Source organism: Scomber scombrus, chromosome 19 (assembly GCF_963691925.1).
Source record: "Scomber scombrus chromosome 19, fScoSco1.1, whole genome shotgun sequence".
In the NCBI taxonomy this organism is placed as follows: domain Eukaryota; kingdom Metazoa; phylum Chordata; class Actinopteri; order Scombriformes; family Scombridae; genus Scomber; species Scomber scombrus.
Window position 1 is genome coordinate 20,309,667 of NC_084988.1, and position 13,744 is coordinate 20,323,410.

Genomic DNA, 13,744 nt, shown 5'->3' on the forward strand with positions numbered 1-13,744 from the left:
TACCTTTTTAATTTGGCTTTCAATTGAATTTTATTTATTAATTAAACTGCCTTTTATTTTCAATTTTAGCCTGTTTTACTATTCTGTTAATTCTATTTGGTCGTTTTCTTCTTCATAACCCACCTTTCATGTCTGTTTTACTTTATTACTTTTACTGTTTTTGTCACAGCCACCCTGTCAAATTTGCATTTACCCCAACTCTGCTCCACTCGGCCAGTCAGCCACACCCACCTCATCAGCCAACTCTGTTCACCTGGACTTTCAACTGCACCCTATCAGTAATCAAGCCACTTTATATGATTCTCCTGACCACTCACTCATTGCCAGATTATTCTTTGTTTCTATGCAAGATTCTCCAGCGCTGACCATCGGTTTGACTTTTCGGTTCCGACTCTGCTCAGACCTGACCATCCTGCCACGTCTCTGCCCTGGTAAACACCTCAGCCTTCCGTCCTCGACTACGAGTTCAGCTGTACCTGATTTCTGTCTGCCTGTCCCCGTGGCTGCCTGGCGTTCATGTGCTTTGATTTTGCCGTGTGAATTTCCATCAGTCCTGCTTTGTTATTACTGTTTGTCTTCGGGGTTGTATCTGGTTCTGATCTTCCGTTTTATGAACTGTACCTAGATGCTATTCTCCTGTTCTCCACCACACCTGCCATAGACGTATAATACATCTTAAACTATACCTGTGGTGTGTATGTGCTGCTGTTGGGTCCTACCACCTCCACCCCATTACACTTTTATTCATAACATCTCCTATTTTACTCACTTTATTCTATAGTGACTTCTTTTTATATAATTTAATTTTTAATGTTTAATCCTATACCTCTGGTGTTTCCTCATTGCAGATTCTTGAGTTATGATGGCGTTCCATGAGTTCATGTGTTTAATTATTATTTTGTTCTGAATATGCAAAGCACTTTGTGTTACATCGCATTGTGCTTTGCAAGTCTGTACTTGCAAACAAGAGATGACTGTGTGTGTGTGTGGCTGGTCAAGTAACTGCAGATTGGAGGTCACACCCAAGCACACCTGTCAGCCCATCACCATGCAATTCCCCCTAAACCACATGTGAATGCCACACCCACATTACGTGCTCAAACATTCTGCACTCAAAATCAGAACGATACAGGTCTACCGTGTTACATCTACAATATACCCACCTACTGCTGAAAGCTCCCTTTGGTCAACAGGTTTTCCAATCCACAACTCCAACCACAAGCTTCTGAACCTCTACAAGGGCACTAAGCTTACCCAGGTGTTGCCTCCAACCCCAGTTACACAGAACAAAACCCAAACCATAATATGCAAATAAGGGAACCTTCTTATGACCCACCCTCCGTAGTTGGTCGTGTGCCTCCCAGGTGGCAAACGACCAACTCCTTCCCAGATTGGTCCCTCCACTCAGAGTGCCAGGGAAACCCCATACAACAGGAGGATTATCACTGTCAATATCAACAATGAGAAGATTTTGGCAGTGACATATACACACACACACAACAAAACCAGAACTTAAACAAAGACCCCATATCTGTTTAGATAATTTAAACACTTTGACATGATTATCTGTTTTATTTGAACACTAAAGATGATTCTCACAAACAATCTGCACATTCTCCACTGAAAAGTATTCATGAATTGTTCAGGGTTAGGCATGCATATTGTGCATAATTTGTAATATGTCTTTATTATGTGCATTGTGTAATTCAGTATAATGAAGTATAACATGCTTGAGTTACTTTGGGGTCATTAAAACACAGCTATAGTTTTATTTTTAAAATATTTTTTCTGGCAGACACCTTTTTATTAGCAGTAGAGAGACAAGAAATCACGGGACAGAGGGGTGATGTGACATGCAGCGAGGGTCCTCCGGCCGGGAAACGAACCCGGGGTCCGCTGCGTATGTGGCGCGCCCCACAGTTATAGTTTTAATGTGGAGAAACACTCAGGACGGTACGAATGCTGTGGAGCAAAAACAAAAGGGAAGTTAGCAGAACTGCACCTATTAATACTTGAATTATTAGTACAGAAAAAATAAGTGTAAATAGAGTGTAAATCTACCATTTGCTGTGCTTCATCAGTTCAACAGCATCATTGACCTGGGCCAAGGTCATCTTATGAGTGATGAACTCATCCAGCTTCACCTTCTTGTCCAGGTAAGCTTGAACCATCTTGGGCACGGCATCCTTACTCTTAAAGCCTGAGCCACAAAGCACACAACATCACTAAGTAAGAGCATAAAGAGTCTTAACATAGTAATACCAGAATACAAAAAAATTGCAGAACATAAGCCTGCAGCCATTACCACCAAACAGACAGCCTGTCCAAGTCCGCCCAGCGATGAGCTGAACAGGTCGGGAAGCAAAATCGTGCAAGTTTGTCCAGCCAACTATCACGCTGACACCCCAGCCTTTCACACAGGACTCCAAGGCACTGCGCTAGATTAGGAAAACAGCACAGAGTAGGTGGGCTTGTAATAAAGGTGATCGTTTTAATAGCTGGGTAAAGTCTTTATTATATTTCTAAATTAAATTTTTCTCACCATGAGTTCCACATTCCCAACACATTCCAGGGAGTAGTCCACTCCTCCATCAGTCATCTCAGCCAGCACTTGGCTAATGGGTTTGCTGTGGTCCTTGGGGTTCACAAACTCAGTGGCACCAAACACCTTGGCTTTCTCAAACTTTTCTGGGTTGACATCGACAGCAATAATCCTTTTGGCTCCTGCAGCCTTGCAGCCCATGACTGCAGCCAAACCCACAGCTCCCAGACCAAATACAGCACATGTAGAGCCTGGTTCCACCTGCAGAGACAAAGGCTCTGGTCAACATGGCATTTTAGGTTTGTCTTCTTAGTCCTCCGTTTTGTAATAATGAATGCAAAGGCTTTCTTTGGCAAAATGAGTAAAAGGAAGGAAAACATTTGTTTTGATGTCACAAATATGGCTAGTTTTACAGCCACTAAACTGATCCACAAAATGTTACTTTATGTTACTCCAATAATTTTGATCAAGGTATGGGGCTTCAATGACCCATGTTAGGCTGTTCCTAACACTTAAACATACTCACACACCTTAGCAGTGTTAACTGCGGCTCCATATCCTGTGCAGACCCCACATCCAAGGAGGCAGACTTTGTCCAGAGGGGCAACAGGGTCTATCTTCGCCACAGCAATCTGGTTAACCACAGTGTACTCAGAGAATGTACTGGTTCCCGAAAACTGCATCGGCTTCTTGCCCTTACAGGTTAACCTGGAGTCTGGTTCTTCCATTCCATCACTACGAACAATGGCCCTTTGCAAGAAAAAATTGTTGAGGTAATAACCCAACCTTAAATAAGACTTGAATTAACTCTTGTATTATTAGATGGTTCCAGATCTAGACTTTGTGTGCTGTGGTATTGTAATGCGAGTGCTTATTTAGCTCACCATGTGTTGTCACACTGGTTGGTCTTTGGACTCTTACAGAAGTGACATTCTCTACACTGGGAGAGAAACAGAGGGATCACCTTGTCTCCTGAAAGAAAGAAAAAAATCATTAAATTTAAGGCCAACTTGTAGTGAAAAAAATAGTTTAGTTCCCCAACAAACTCCCCTAATTCCCCATATTGTTGTTTAACATTTCTTTTAATACATAGATTAATGAGATATAATCCATTGATAGTGAGCTTTAGAGGTGGTGGTCAACATATTTCAAACTATGGACAGAGCCAGGCTAGCTGTTTACGCTCTTTATGCTAAGCTAAAAACATCCCAAATTTAGCTTCATACTTATTGTCCAAACATGAAAGTGGTATTCCTCTTCTTATCTCAGAAAGAGAACCAATAAACGTAAGTGCCAAAATGTTGAACCATTTGAAACTCGCCTGACTGAAATTCGGTGACTCCAGGCCCGACACTTTCTACAATGCCAGCTGCCTCGTGGCCGAGGACAACTGGGAAGCCATCATTACTCTCACTCCCCAAAAGGTGGTACAGATCCGAGCGGCACAATGCGGTGGACACAATCTGCACCAAAGACAATGAAAACATTTAGGATTGAAGGTTCAGGCTGATGTTGTGTTAACTCTCAGTGGAATTGGCACTACTAGCACATTGTATTGCACAATTGCAATGTCAATGTCATATTAAACCTCTGCAAAATTTCAGTCCCAGAATATAAAGGTGAATGATGTCACTTTGACTGTATGTATAGGGAATACATGGACCACATTCACAAGTGCAGTAAGATACCAATCACAGTGCAGTGTGTGTCTTGATAGTGGATGTTTCTTACCTTGATGCGGACCTCGTTGGCCTGAGGCGGGGCTACCTCAATCTCCTCAATCACCAACGGCTTGTTAGGCTCCCAGGCCACTGCTGCCTTGCACTTGATGACCTAGAAGGCAGTAACAAACCACATGAACTTCCCCAGCACTGGGTTTGACGATAACAATGGGGGTTGGGGGGTGTGTCTGTTAAATCATACTCGATGGAATTTTTTTTTAAAGTGTCACAGTGTCACAAAGTGGTCTCAATCTCTCTCACTGAAAAAGCTGCTCCTATGAAAAGGAGCATTGTTGACACAAACATGAATTTAATTAGGATATTAGAATAAATAATAAACCACAGAATTTATCAGTTGTTAGATTTTATATAGATTTGATAAATGGTGGTTTGCCTTGAATTTGTTTGTCTTTTCTTATTCCATTGTGGAAGAATGACTGAATTGTTTGGCTTACACTATTTTCTTTTTCTTTTTTTTCTTTGTTATTGTATGTTACATAGGTAAAATTCAAACATATATGACAAAAATTATTGCCCACATGTTGGATTATACCTACCTTATCAGCTGTGGCCATTTTTGGAGCAACGATTAATGGGAACAAGCAAGACAGGAGTGGGGAGAAAACAGCAAAAGATCTTGTATAAAACTGTTTGGCAGACATTCAGATGGGTAGGAACATTTTTTCCTGGTAGAACATTGATGTTATCATTGGTTAATAATCTCTTCCTTCAGTTCCTTGTTGAGATCTGTTGCCTATCCAAATCTAGAAAAACCGGGCGGACCAGAGTTAAGACAAACAAGCAAGAACCACCATAACTGAGTGAAAATCAGCTCTTTTTTTTTTTTTTTACACCAAACTATAAATCAATCAGTTGTTAGATTTGAATTTGTTTGTCTTTTTTCTTCCAAAGTATGATTGAATTATTTGGCTCCCACTATTTTCTTTTTTTCTTTGTTATTGTTTGCTCATTAGCTTCTCATCTTTGCCAACAGTTGCGTAAACACTGACTGGAAAGTTTCAATATGTGTAGCAAATCAAACATGAGATTACTGAGGCAAAAGAGAGAGGCAGAGACAGAAAGAGGGGATATTTGAAGGTTTAAAGTGCAGAACTTTTACATTGAAATGAACATCCGTTACATTCGAGCCCTGGCCAAAATATGCTTATTCAAAGTACTATTAGGTATCAACTTGGTATGACATTCATCATACTCCAACCATATCAGTACTGCATACGCAAATACACAATACATGATCACATAATAATCGCACAATATACATTAAAGTTATGTTAATGTGATATTGTTACATTGCTATTTTTGTCTTTTGATGTGTGTCACATACACAACACAGGTGTTTTAAAGATATGTTACATAGGAAATATTCAGACATATATGACAAAAACATTACAGACATTGATATAATAGCCTAGGTGTTGGATTATACCTACCTTACCAGCTGTGGCCATTTTTGGAGCACAGATTAATGGGAACAAGCAAGACAAGAGTTGAGAGAGGATTGCAGCTGCCAGACAAGAGTCGGGAGGAAACAGCAAAATATCTTGTATAAAACTGTTTGGCAGACATTCAGAAGGGCAGGAACTTGTTTTTGGTAGAACATTGGGGCTATCATTGGTTACTGATCTGTTTCTTCAGTTCCTGGTTGCCATCTGTTGCCAAACTATTTTCTTGAATAAACAATAATTTTCAAGTCAAAACCAGCAATCAATACTTTAAAGGGATCGATTTAAAGTTTGGCAAATATGCTAATTTTTGCTAATTTAGATGAGAAGCTCGATATCACTCCCCCCCCCCCCCCCCCCCCCCCCCCCCCCCCCCCCCCAAATCTCACTAATTGATATCTCATTTAATTTAATCTGCAAAAAAACTCACTTTTTCACATTCATATTTCATGGAGCATTTTATCAGCAGTTGCTAGGCAACCATCACATCCTGCAGGAATTCAGTGCTCCCAGGCAAGGAATAGTCTTGTCCTTTTTGCACATATAACATGTTAACAAGTGAGCAGTAGAGGTGCTTATTGGACGTATGTATGTGTGACATGTAAAAAATAATTTGGCAGCCCCTTTTTCCCCTCCTCAGTTTAGGTTCACCAACATCAGTGATGCCAGTAAGTGAGATCTTACCTACTACTTGGACTAAGGAAGCTGCTTCTGTGTCTCATTCTGATGACAGCAGCCACACTGAACTGTAAGAAGACCTTCTTCAGGACCTTCTTCCTACTGTCTTGCTACTGCCCCAGACACATCTGACCAATGAGTGGTGTGGACATTCTCTCCTGGGTTTTACTGATGCATTTTGATTTCAATCACATTTTTTCTATGTGAAAAGAAACCACACCAAGGGGAAAACACAACAGGTTTACCCACTCATCCATTGATTCGGACCAGAGCAAATAAACTATACATTTAAAAACATCCTTAGAACCTTTAAAAGAATGTGATGCATTTGTGGGCCTGGTAGAGGCTCCCTGAGATGGAAACTCATGAAACCACCAGCCTATGGCAACTTCCTGTTCATATAAGTCATCTGGATGAGGAACAGCAGCAGGTTGTTAGAGACATGCTGTATGAGAAATCTCAACATTTACACGGGATGATATTGGATGAATCGCCAGTTTACACATGTCAATCACTGCAAGAAAACAGTCCAGTACAATACCTATGCCTCTGTTCTTAAACCACTTCACGACTTGTTTGCAAGGGGATGGACTGCTAAATCCATCTGCCTTATGCTGCCTTATGCAAGAAGGAAGGTATCCGACTTTGCATTGACTTTTAAATCAAAAGACAATCCCAGACAGGCACCCCTACCTTGCATACAAGACCTCTTTGACACCTTAGGAGGTTACTGGTGGCTTTTGATCCTTGACCACTATTGAACCGTTTGGCTTTATGATGAATTACATTACATTAATAATGTTTCCAAAGAGAAAAGAAAAGAAGAGAACTCTGGAGCTTTTTCGTGGCTGAGCACTACAGGGAAGACTCCCTCAATAAAGGCCTATGACCTGACCCATGCTGAATCCATTTAGAACTTACTCATGCTACTATCTGACATTGACAAAGATAAATGGGGGGAACTCAATTACAGACATTTAAAAGGTAAGCCCCTCTTACACAATGTAAATGGAAATATTTTCACATGACCAGGAATAGCTAAGAGTATGCGTTATATTCTAAATGATGCAAAACTGACTAAAGTACAGGGCATTTTAGAGGAGTTGGTCATTACACACTGTAAATGATTAAGTTAATCATTTACAGTAATAAAACTACATTAACTTATCTTTGCTGTCATTTTTACTAGAGATAGACAGAGTTTTATAACTTCCACAATCGCATGATTACCTTGACCCTTTATAGGGCACTCGTTGAACTTGGTAATTCGAAATTTCAACCCTAGAGAGTTATTGGGGGAATTACATGAAAAACATCACAGAGAGGCATGGGGAGGCTATTTTGGATGTTTTTAGGTTGATGTCTGGTTTTAATTATGTTTGATGTGTTATTCTCTGTAAGGTGACCTTGGGTGACTTGAAAGGCGCCATTAAATAAAATGTATTATTATTATTATTATTATTATTATTATTATTATTATTATTATTATTATTATTATTTGTGAATGTTAACTACTCTTGAGGTGAACCTCCACCTCCTTCATCACAAGGGGTTTCCTGCCTCTCATGCTACTGTAGCTTTGCACTGGATCACCTCTAATACAAGAATTTCAGCTAGCTTGGCATTGCTCAAAATAATAGCTCTGCACACTTGTGAAAAGTGAAGAGTAGCCAAACGTAATTAAGATGTGAAGACTAATATTAAACCAACATTAAATAGTTTTTAAAGAAGAAAGTGAAGTGTAATATTTTCACTATAAAGTTTGTCAGCTGTCATTAAGTACATGCTAACTCGATATCAACTCAAGCTGGTGTTAAGCGGGTATAACCATGTTCATCATCTTAGTTTAGCGGTTTAGCATGCTAACATTTGCCAGTTAGCACAAAACCCAACACAGAGGCTAAAGGGAATGTCATTAATTTTTCAGGTAATTGGTCAGAAACCAAAGTTTTGGACAAATGAGAAATTTCAACTGCTTGTGGTGTTAGTCAGAGGAGCACCAATATTATTAGCATTCATCATCTGGGAACCATAACTGTCTGTACCAATGTTTGCAGGAAGATGTTGAGATATTTCACAGGGCAAATTAAATATTTTAACTGCTACTGACGCTTGCACAAACAGTAAGGCCCAGCCTTTGGGGAACATAAATCTCTGTATAAAATGTCAGGGCAATCCACTTAGTAGTTGAGTCATCAGATTTGGATTCAAATATTTCTAACTTCTGACTGGTGCATGTAAATATGAGCCCTGCACACATTAAACCAGTGAGAAGAGCACAGACAACAACAAAAAAAACATACATGGCAGAAACCAGTGTATTTTCAGGGGACCCTGTTGTGTTTACAGGAACATGCAACTGAGATGGACTCTGATACTTTGGATTTTTGATTAAAGACACTACACTCCCCCACCAGTCGGTGGCTCTGTAATACTATGAATAGGATAAAGACTGCTGCAAGAATGACAGTAGAGAACAAGAGAGCCAAGAGTCTGGTGTGGGAAGCCATGTATACTACTGATGTTAGCTGTGGATGGAGTTAAGTTGGTCAAAAGTTCATTAGTCTCCTGTGATGCACTCACCAACATAACAGACTCACCATCACTCATAGTAAGAAGAACTGAGAATAGAGAAAAGGGTTTTTCAGAGCCTTTTAAACAAAAAAGGTTTTATTGGGTTGCTCCTGCTGCTCCTTAAATATTGTCTCCTTCAAAATGAAATCTTGGCCGAGAATGCAGAGGCACTTCTGGGGACAAATCTTGGAGCTTATCACAGCAGAATACAACACTGTCTGCCACGTTGAGCAACCAGTGATATAACTCGGGCTGCTCTGGGTAAATATGTGCTAAAACTGATTGACTGTCAAGAACCCTTTTGTCACACTTAACAAAATGCAGAACAATTTAGTAACATGACAGACAAGTCAGTAAACACATAAATGGTTTGGCTATGACATCTAAAACAACAAAGCCAGACCACAAAAAAGGAAGCCAACCATTTTATCTGTTTAGTCCATTTATTGTATATTATTATTTTTGAATGAACACTGCAGATTACTCCCACAATCAAATCTGCACATTTTCCACTGAATATTGTTAAGCATGTTTATTGTACATTACTTGGAAGATCTCTTTATTATGTGCATTACTTTGGGGTCATTTAAAGCAACACGATGGTCTTATTGTGGAGAAACACTCATGACTGTCCGGATGCTGTGGAGCAAAAACAAAACAGAAGTAAATAAACTTGCTCTTATTAACTCTTCATCTATTAAGTTAATAAGTAAATCATGAATAGTGGACAAAGTTTAGAAATCTACCATTTGCCGTGCTTCATCAGTTCAATGGCATCATTGACCTGGTTCAAGGTCATCTTGTGAGTGATGAACTCATCCAGCTTTACCTTCTTTTCCAGGTAGGCTTTAACCATCTCGGGCACGCCGTCCTTACTCTTAAAGCCTGAGCCACAGAGAATATACACATAATGTGAGAGTGCCTATAAATCTTACTCCAGGTTGAATGATTACATCTACAGGCTTTGGGTTATAGGACAGGGTTAGTTAGTGTAATCAGTCAACGGTGATTGTCAAATTTGACTGATGGGTGCCTCACCTCCAAACAGGGAGCCCTTCCATGTGCGTCCAGCGATGAGCTGAATGGGTCGGAAAGCAACGTCATCCATGTCTGTCCAGCCAACCAGTACGCTGACACCCCAGCCCTTCACACAGGACTCCAAGGCACTGCGCTAGATGAGGAGAAAATTCAATGAGTCAGTGGGTGCATAGCCTTAAGGTTTGAAACTGAAGATTGTAGTTTTAATGCTTCTTCACTTCACTTCATGGGAAAGAATCTTCAATATAATAAACTGTCTTGTACCAGATTACATCAAATATCTATGAAAACCTTTCTATCTCCCTTACCATGACTCCCACATTCCCAACACATTCCAGGGAGTAGTCCACTCCTCCATTGGTCATCTCAGCCAGCACTTGGCTAATGGGTTTGCTGTGGTCCTTGGGGTTCACAAACTCAGTGGCACCAAACACCTTGGCTTTCTCAAACTTGTCTGGGTTGACATCGACAGCAATAATCCTCTTGGCTCCTGCAGCCTTGCAGCCCATGACTGCAGCCAAACCCACAGCTCCCAGACCAAACACAGCACATGTGGAGCCCGGTTCCACCTGCAGAGACAAATGCTCTGGTCAACATTTTAGGTTTAATTTCCTGACTGCACAATGGATTAACAAACACTAGCTCTCCCTGGTTACTGTGTATGCTTCACCTCAGATGTCTGACCTAAGAAATTATTGCAGAGTAGTGTGGGAGGTTTCTATTATAGCAGTTAAAACCTTCAGTGAAACCTGCCTCAGATTTGTAATCCAGTAATATTGCTTTATTGTGGATGTCAGCCATTAACAATACATGTTAGACAATCCCCAATGGCCAAACATACACACCTTAGCAGTGTTAACTGCGGCTCCGTATCCTGTGCAGACCCCACAGCCGAGGAGACAGACTTTGTCCAGAGGGGCAGCAGGGTCGATCTTCGCCACGGACATCTGGTTCATCACAGTGTACTGGGAAAAGGTGCTGGTTCCCATGAACTGTAGCACCTTCTTGCCCTTACAGGTAAACCTGGAGTCTGCTCCTGCCATCACATCTAGGCGATCAGAGGCCCTGAAGAAGATCATTTATTGAAGTAAAAATAAAACCCAAGAAGAAATTTGTGCATTGTGACTGTCCTATTAGAGGGTGCAATGGATATTTGTGAACACAATCAAATCCAAAGAGCACCTACAGTAAAGTTGCTCCACTGATAAAGACACATGGATAAAATCCATAAGATAAAAACTATCAAATAAGCCTGTAACTTTATAAACACATTCTGGTTGCATGAAATCATAAGATGAAAAGGAAGAGATGAATGGCTGAAGATGAACATTGACTGAGCTCACCATCCACTCTCACACTGGTTGGTCTTAGGGCTCTTACAGAAGCGACATTCTCTACATTGCCATATGAACAGAGGGATAACCTTGTCTCCTGAAAGACAAAAACAATGTTGTCAAATGACTGCCAAATACATTTTAGGCTAGTATACAAACTAACAAACCAATCAAATGTGAAACAGAGTTGTAGCCATAAATATCCCTTGGTCTAACAGGGAAAGAAACACAAGCAATTACACAAATTAAACGTTTGAAGTTGTAAGGTTTAACTGACCTGGCTGAAATTCTGTGACTCCAGGCCCAACACTCTCTACGATGCCGGCTCCCTCGTGGCCAAGGACTGCTGGGAAGCCGTCTTTATGCATACCTTCAAACAGGTGGTACAGGTCTGTGTGGCAAACCCCGCTCGCCACAATCTACAGCATATACAGTCTTAATACAATGTAGGCTTTTCTGGTTACATGTACACACAGAAACATGATTATCCCATTACAGTCATGTGTGTGGCTACATAATGAATTTTATTCCAATGTTTGTTCGCCTTTTAAGTTATGTGGTCATGTGTGGTTCTTGCCCACATAGACTTTACAGCCAAAAGCATGAACTAAAAGAGGGTCAAATGTAGGGGTTCACTCTCTTCGGGGTAGTCGAGTCCAAATAATGTGCTGTAACCTCTCACTACTATAAACTACATTCCTTCACTAATTCTTACTCCCAAGTGTAGCACACTACAGTCCTGTGTATGTACATGGGCGTGTCTTGATAGTGGATGTCTCTTACCTTGATGCGTATTTCGTTTGCCTGGGGCGGAGCTACCTCAATCTCCTCAATCACCAAAGGCTTGTTGGGCTCCCAGGCCACTGCTGCCTTGCACTTGATAACCTAGAGGGCAGACAAACCACATGAAAAAACATAAGCATGAGATCTCAGGAAGGCTGCCGCTTTTCACATTTTTCACAGGATGAGTTTCCCCAGAGGTACTGTGACAGTTTGCTGAACAGTCTTCAAGCACTGACTCAAGTAGCATGTGTAATTTGAATTGAATTTACCCTACATCAACCTGGCACGGGTTGAGAGATTTCAAAAATCTCATAGTATTTGTTATATTATGAAAGAAAAAACAAATCTCTCAAACTTTTGAACTCATCTTAATGTACTCAATTCTTCTGCATCTCACACTGAACGAACAAAGAGAGGGGTAAAGCAACATGCTACATTAGTCAAAACCATAAAATAATGTCCTTGGTGCTAATTTCAAGGGAACTTTTGAGATGAAATATAACGTGTTAAAAGTATTGACATTTTAACCTGCGGCCTACACCTTTTTTCAAACTGCAGGAAAAAAAGTTGGATTATTGTGCTGTTTTGAGCTTTTCTATTTAAGTATCTATCTGTTTTTGTCTGCATATAAAAAATAAATTCTAAATTTGAACAGTGGAGTACAATTTAACAGTAGAATTGTTTCAATGCCTGAATGCCAGAGGCTCCTGGAAAAAAGTAAACATTCATTGAGAAGTGTTTAAAGAGGTTAAAGTCCACACATAACTTCAGTTAACATGATTTTTATTGAAATGTAATGAAAGAGGACTTTGCACCACTGAGTGAACCACTGAGTAAATCAGTTGATAAATCAAATTGTTTTTCCATTGACATTTTTAGATTATGTCACTGTTTTTTCCACTGCAGAACTAGAAAAAAACTCTTGGACTTCCACCATTATCTTTTTGGCCTACTGGCCTCTCATTTTTGCCAATATCCACATTAACACAGAACAGTCTAGCTTCAAACTAATGTGCCAAGTCCAAACAGAACATGTAATATTTCAATTAGGCAGAGGAGACAAAAAGAGAAAAAACATTGATTTTTATTATTTTACATTTTTATGGCAAAAATAATTATGCTAAATTGGTTTCAGTGAAGTGATTCATGCATATGCAACAATGTACATTAAAACATTGCACAATGAGCAATGAAACACTTTTCTATAGTATGGTCAGGTATCAGGTAAATTTACTAATATCAATGCAAAATACTTTAATATGCAATTTGCTAAAATGTTTTTGATGTTGGTTTTATTACCTAGAATATTTTTAACTTTTATACTTAATAAAAAGCCTTCACATTTGAAAATATGCATACTCACATATTGCATGATACCTACCTTACCAGCTGTTGCCATTTTGCTGCAAAAATGAAACAGGAGTTCAGAGAGAATAAGCCGTGGGCACCCGAGAGTGAGGAGGAGAGAAGTCTGACTTGAGGTTTAAATATTGCTGCAATGAAAAGCAGTTACGCAATCATCTGGATGGGCAGGCACCTCAAATAACTTTCAGTCCACATTAGTCACTTTCAATAAATGTGAAAAACAATCATTAGGAGCCATGTTATCAG

At 40.0% G+C, this 13,744-nt stretch overlaps 2 protein-coding genes across 2 annotated transcripts; both read right to left on the reverse strand.

Moving 5' to 3' along the window:
• Positions 1-1,691: 1,691 nt before the first annotated feature.
• Positions 1,692-5,799, reverse strand: LOC134001337 (alcohol dehydrogenase 1-like). The gene is made up of 9 exons (XM_062440902.1): positions 5,715-5,799; positions 4,274-4,375; positions 3,864-4,005; positions 3,427-3,514; positions 3,073-3,292; positions 2,543-2,803; positions 2,306-2,438; positions 2,062-2,200; positions 1,692-1,962 (listed from the first exon to the last, which is right to left on the reverse strand). Exons 1-9 carry the CDS (start codon positions 5,730-5,732, stop codon positions 1,929-1,931), a joined length of 1,137 nt encoding a protein of 378 aa, XP_062296886.1. The 5' UTR covers positions 5,733-5,799; the 3' UTR covers positions 1,692-1,928.
• Positions 5,800-9,499: 3,700 nt separating this feature from the next.
• On the reverse strand, positions 9,500-13,636 carry LOC134001335 (alcohol dehydrogenase 1). The gene is made up of 9 exons (XM_062440900.1): positions 13,515-13,636; positions 12,134-12,235; positions 11,628-11,769; positions 11,360-11,447; positions 10,862-11,081; positions 10,325-10,585; positions 10,017-10,149; positions 9,725-9,863; positions 9,500-9,617 (listed from the first exon to the last, which is right to left on the reverse strand). The coding sequence occupies exons 1-9, from the start codon at positions 13,530-13,532 to the stop codon at positions 9,584-9,586; spliced, it is 1,137 nt and encodes a 378-aa protein (XP_062296884.1). The 5' UTR covers positions 13,533-13,636; the 3' UTR covers positions 9,500-9,583.
• Between the last annotated feature and the right edge of the window lie 108 nt (positions 13,637-13,744).

What these genes read in the sequence shown, in the direction of transcription:
- LOC134001335 (XM_062440900.1), bottom strand. An exon ending in GAAGGGCTCCCTGTTTGGAG is followed by an intron (nt 9,864 to 10,016) that starts GTGAGGCACCCA and finishes TCTGTGGCTCAG; the next exon opens with GCTTTAAGAGTAAGGACGGC. An exon ending in CTGATGAAGCACGGCAAATG is followed by an intron (nt 9,618 to 9,724) that starts GTAGATTTCTAA and finishes TTTGCTCCACAG; the next exon opens with CATCCGGACAGTCATGAGTG.
- LOC134001337 (XM_062440902.1), bottom strand. An exon ending in AACCAGTGTGACAACACATG is followed by an intron (nt 3,293 to 3,426) that starts GTGAGCTAAATA and finishes TTTCTTGCAAAG; the next exon opens with GGCCATTGTTCGTAGTGATG. An exon ending in TTGGGAATGTGGAACTCATG is followed by an intron (nt 2,439 to 2,542) that starts GTGAGAAAAATT and finishes TTCCTAATCTAG; the next exon opens with CGCAGTGCCTTGGAGTCCTG.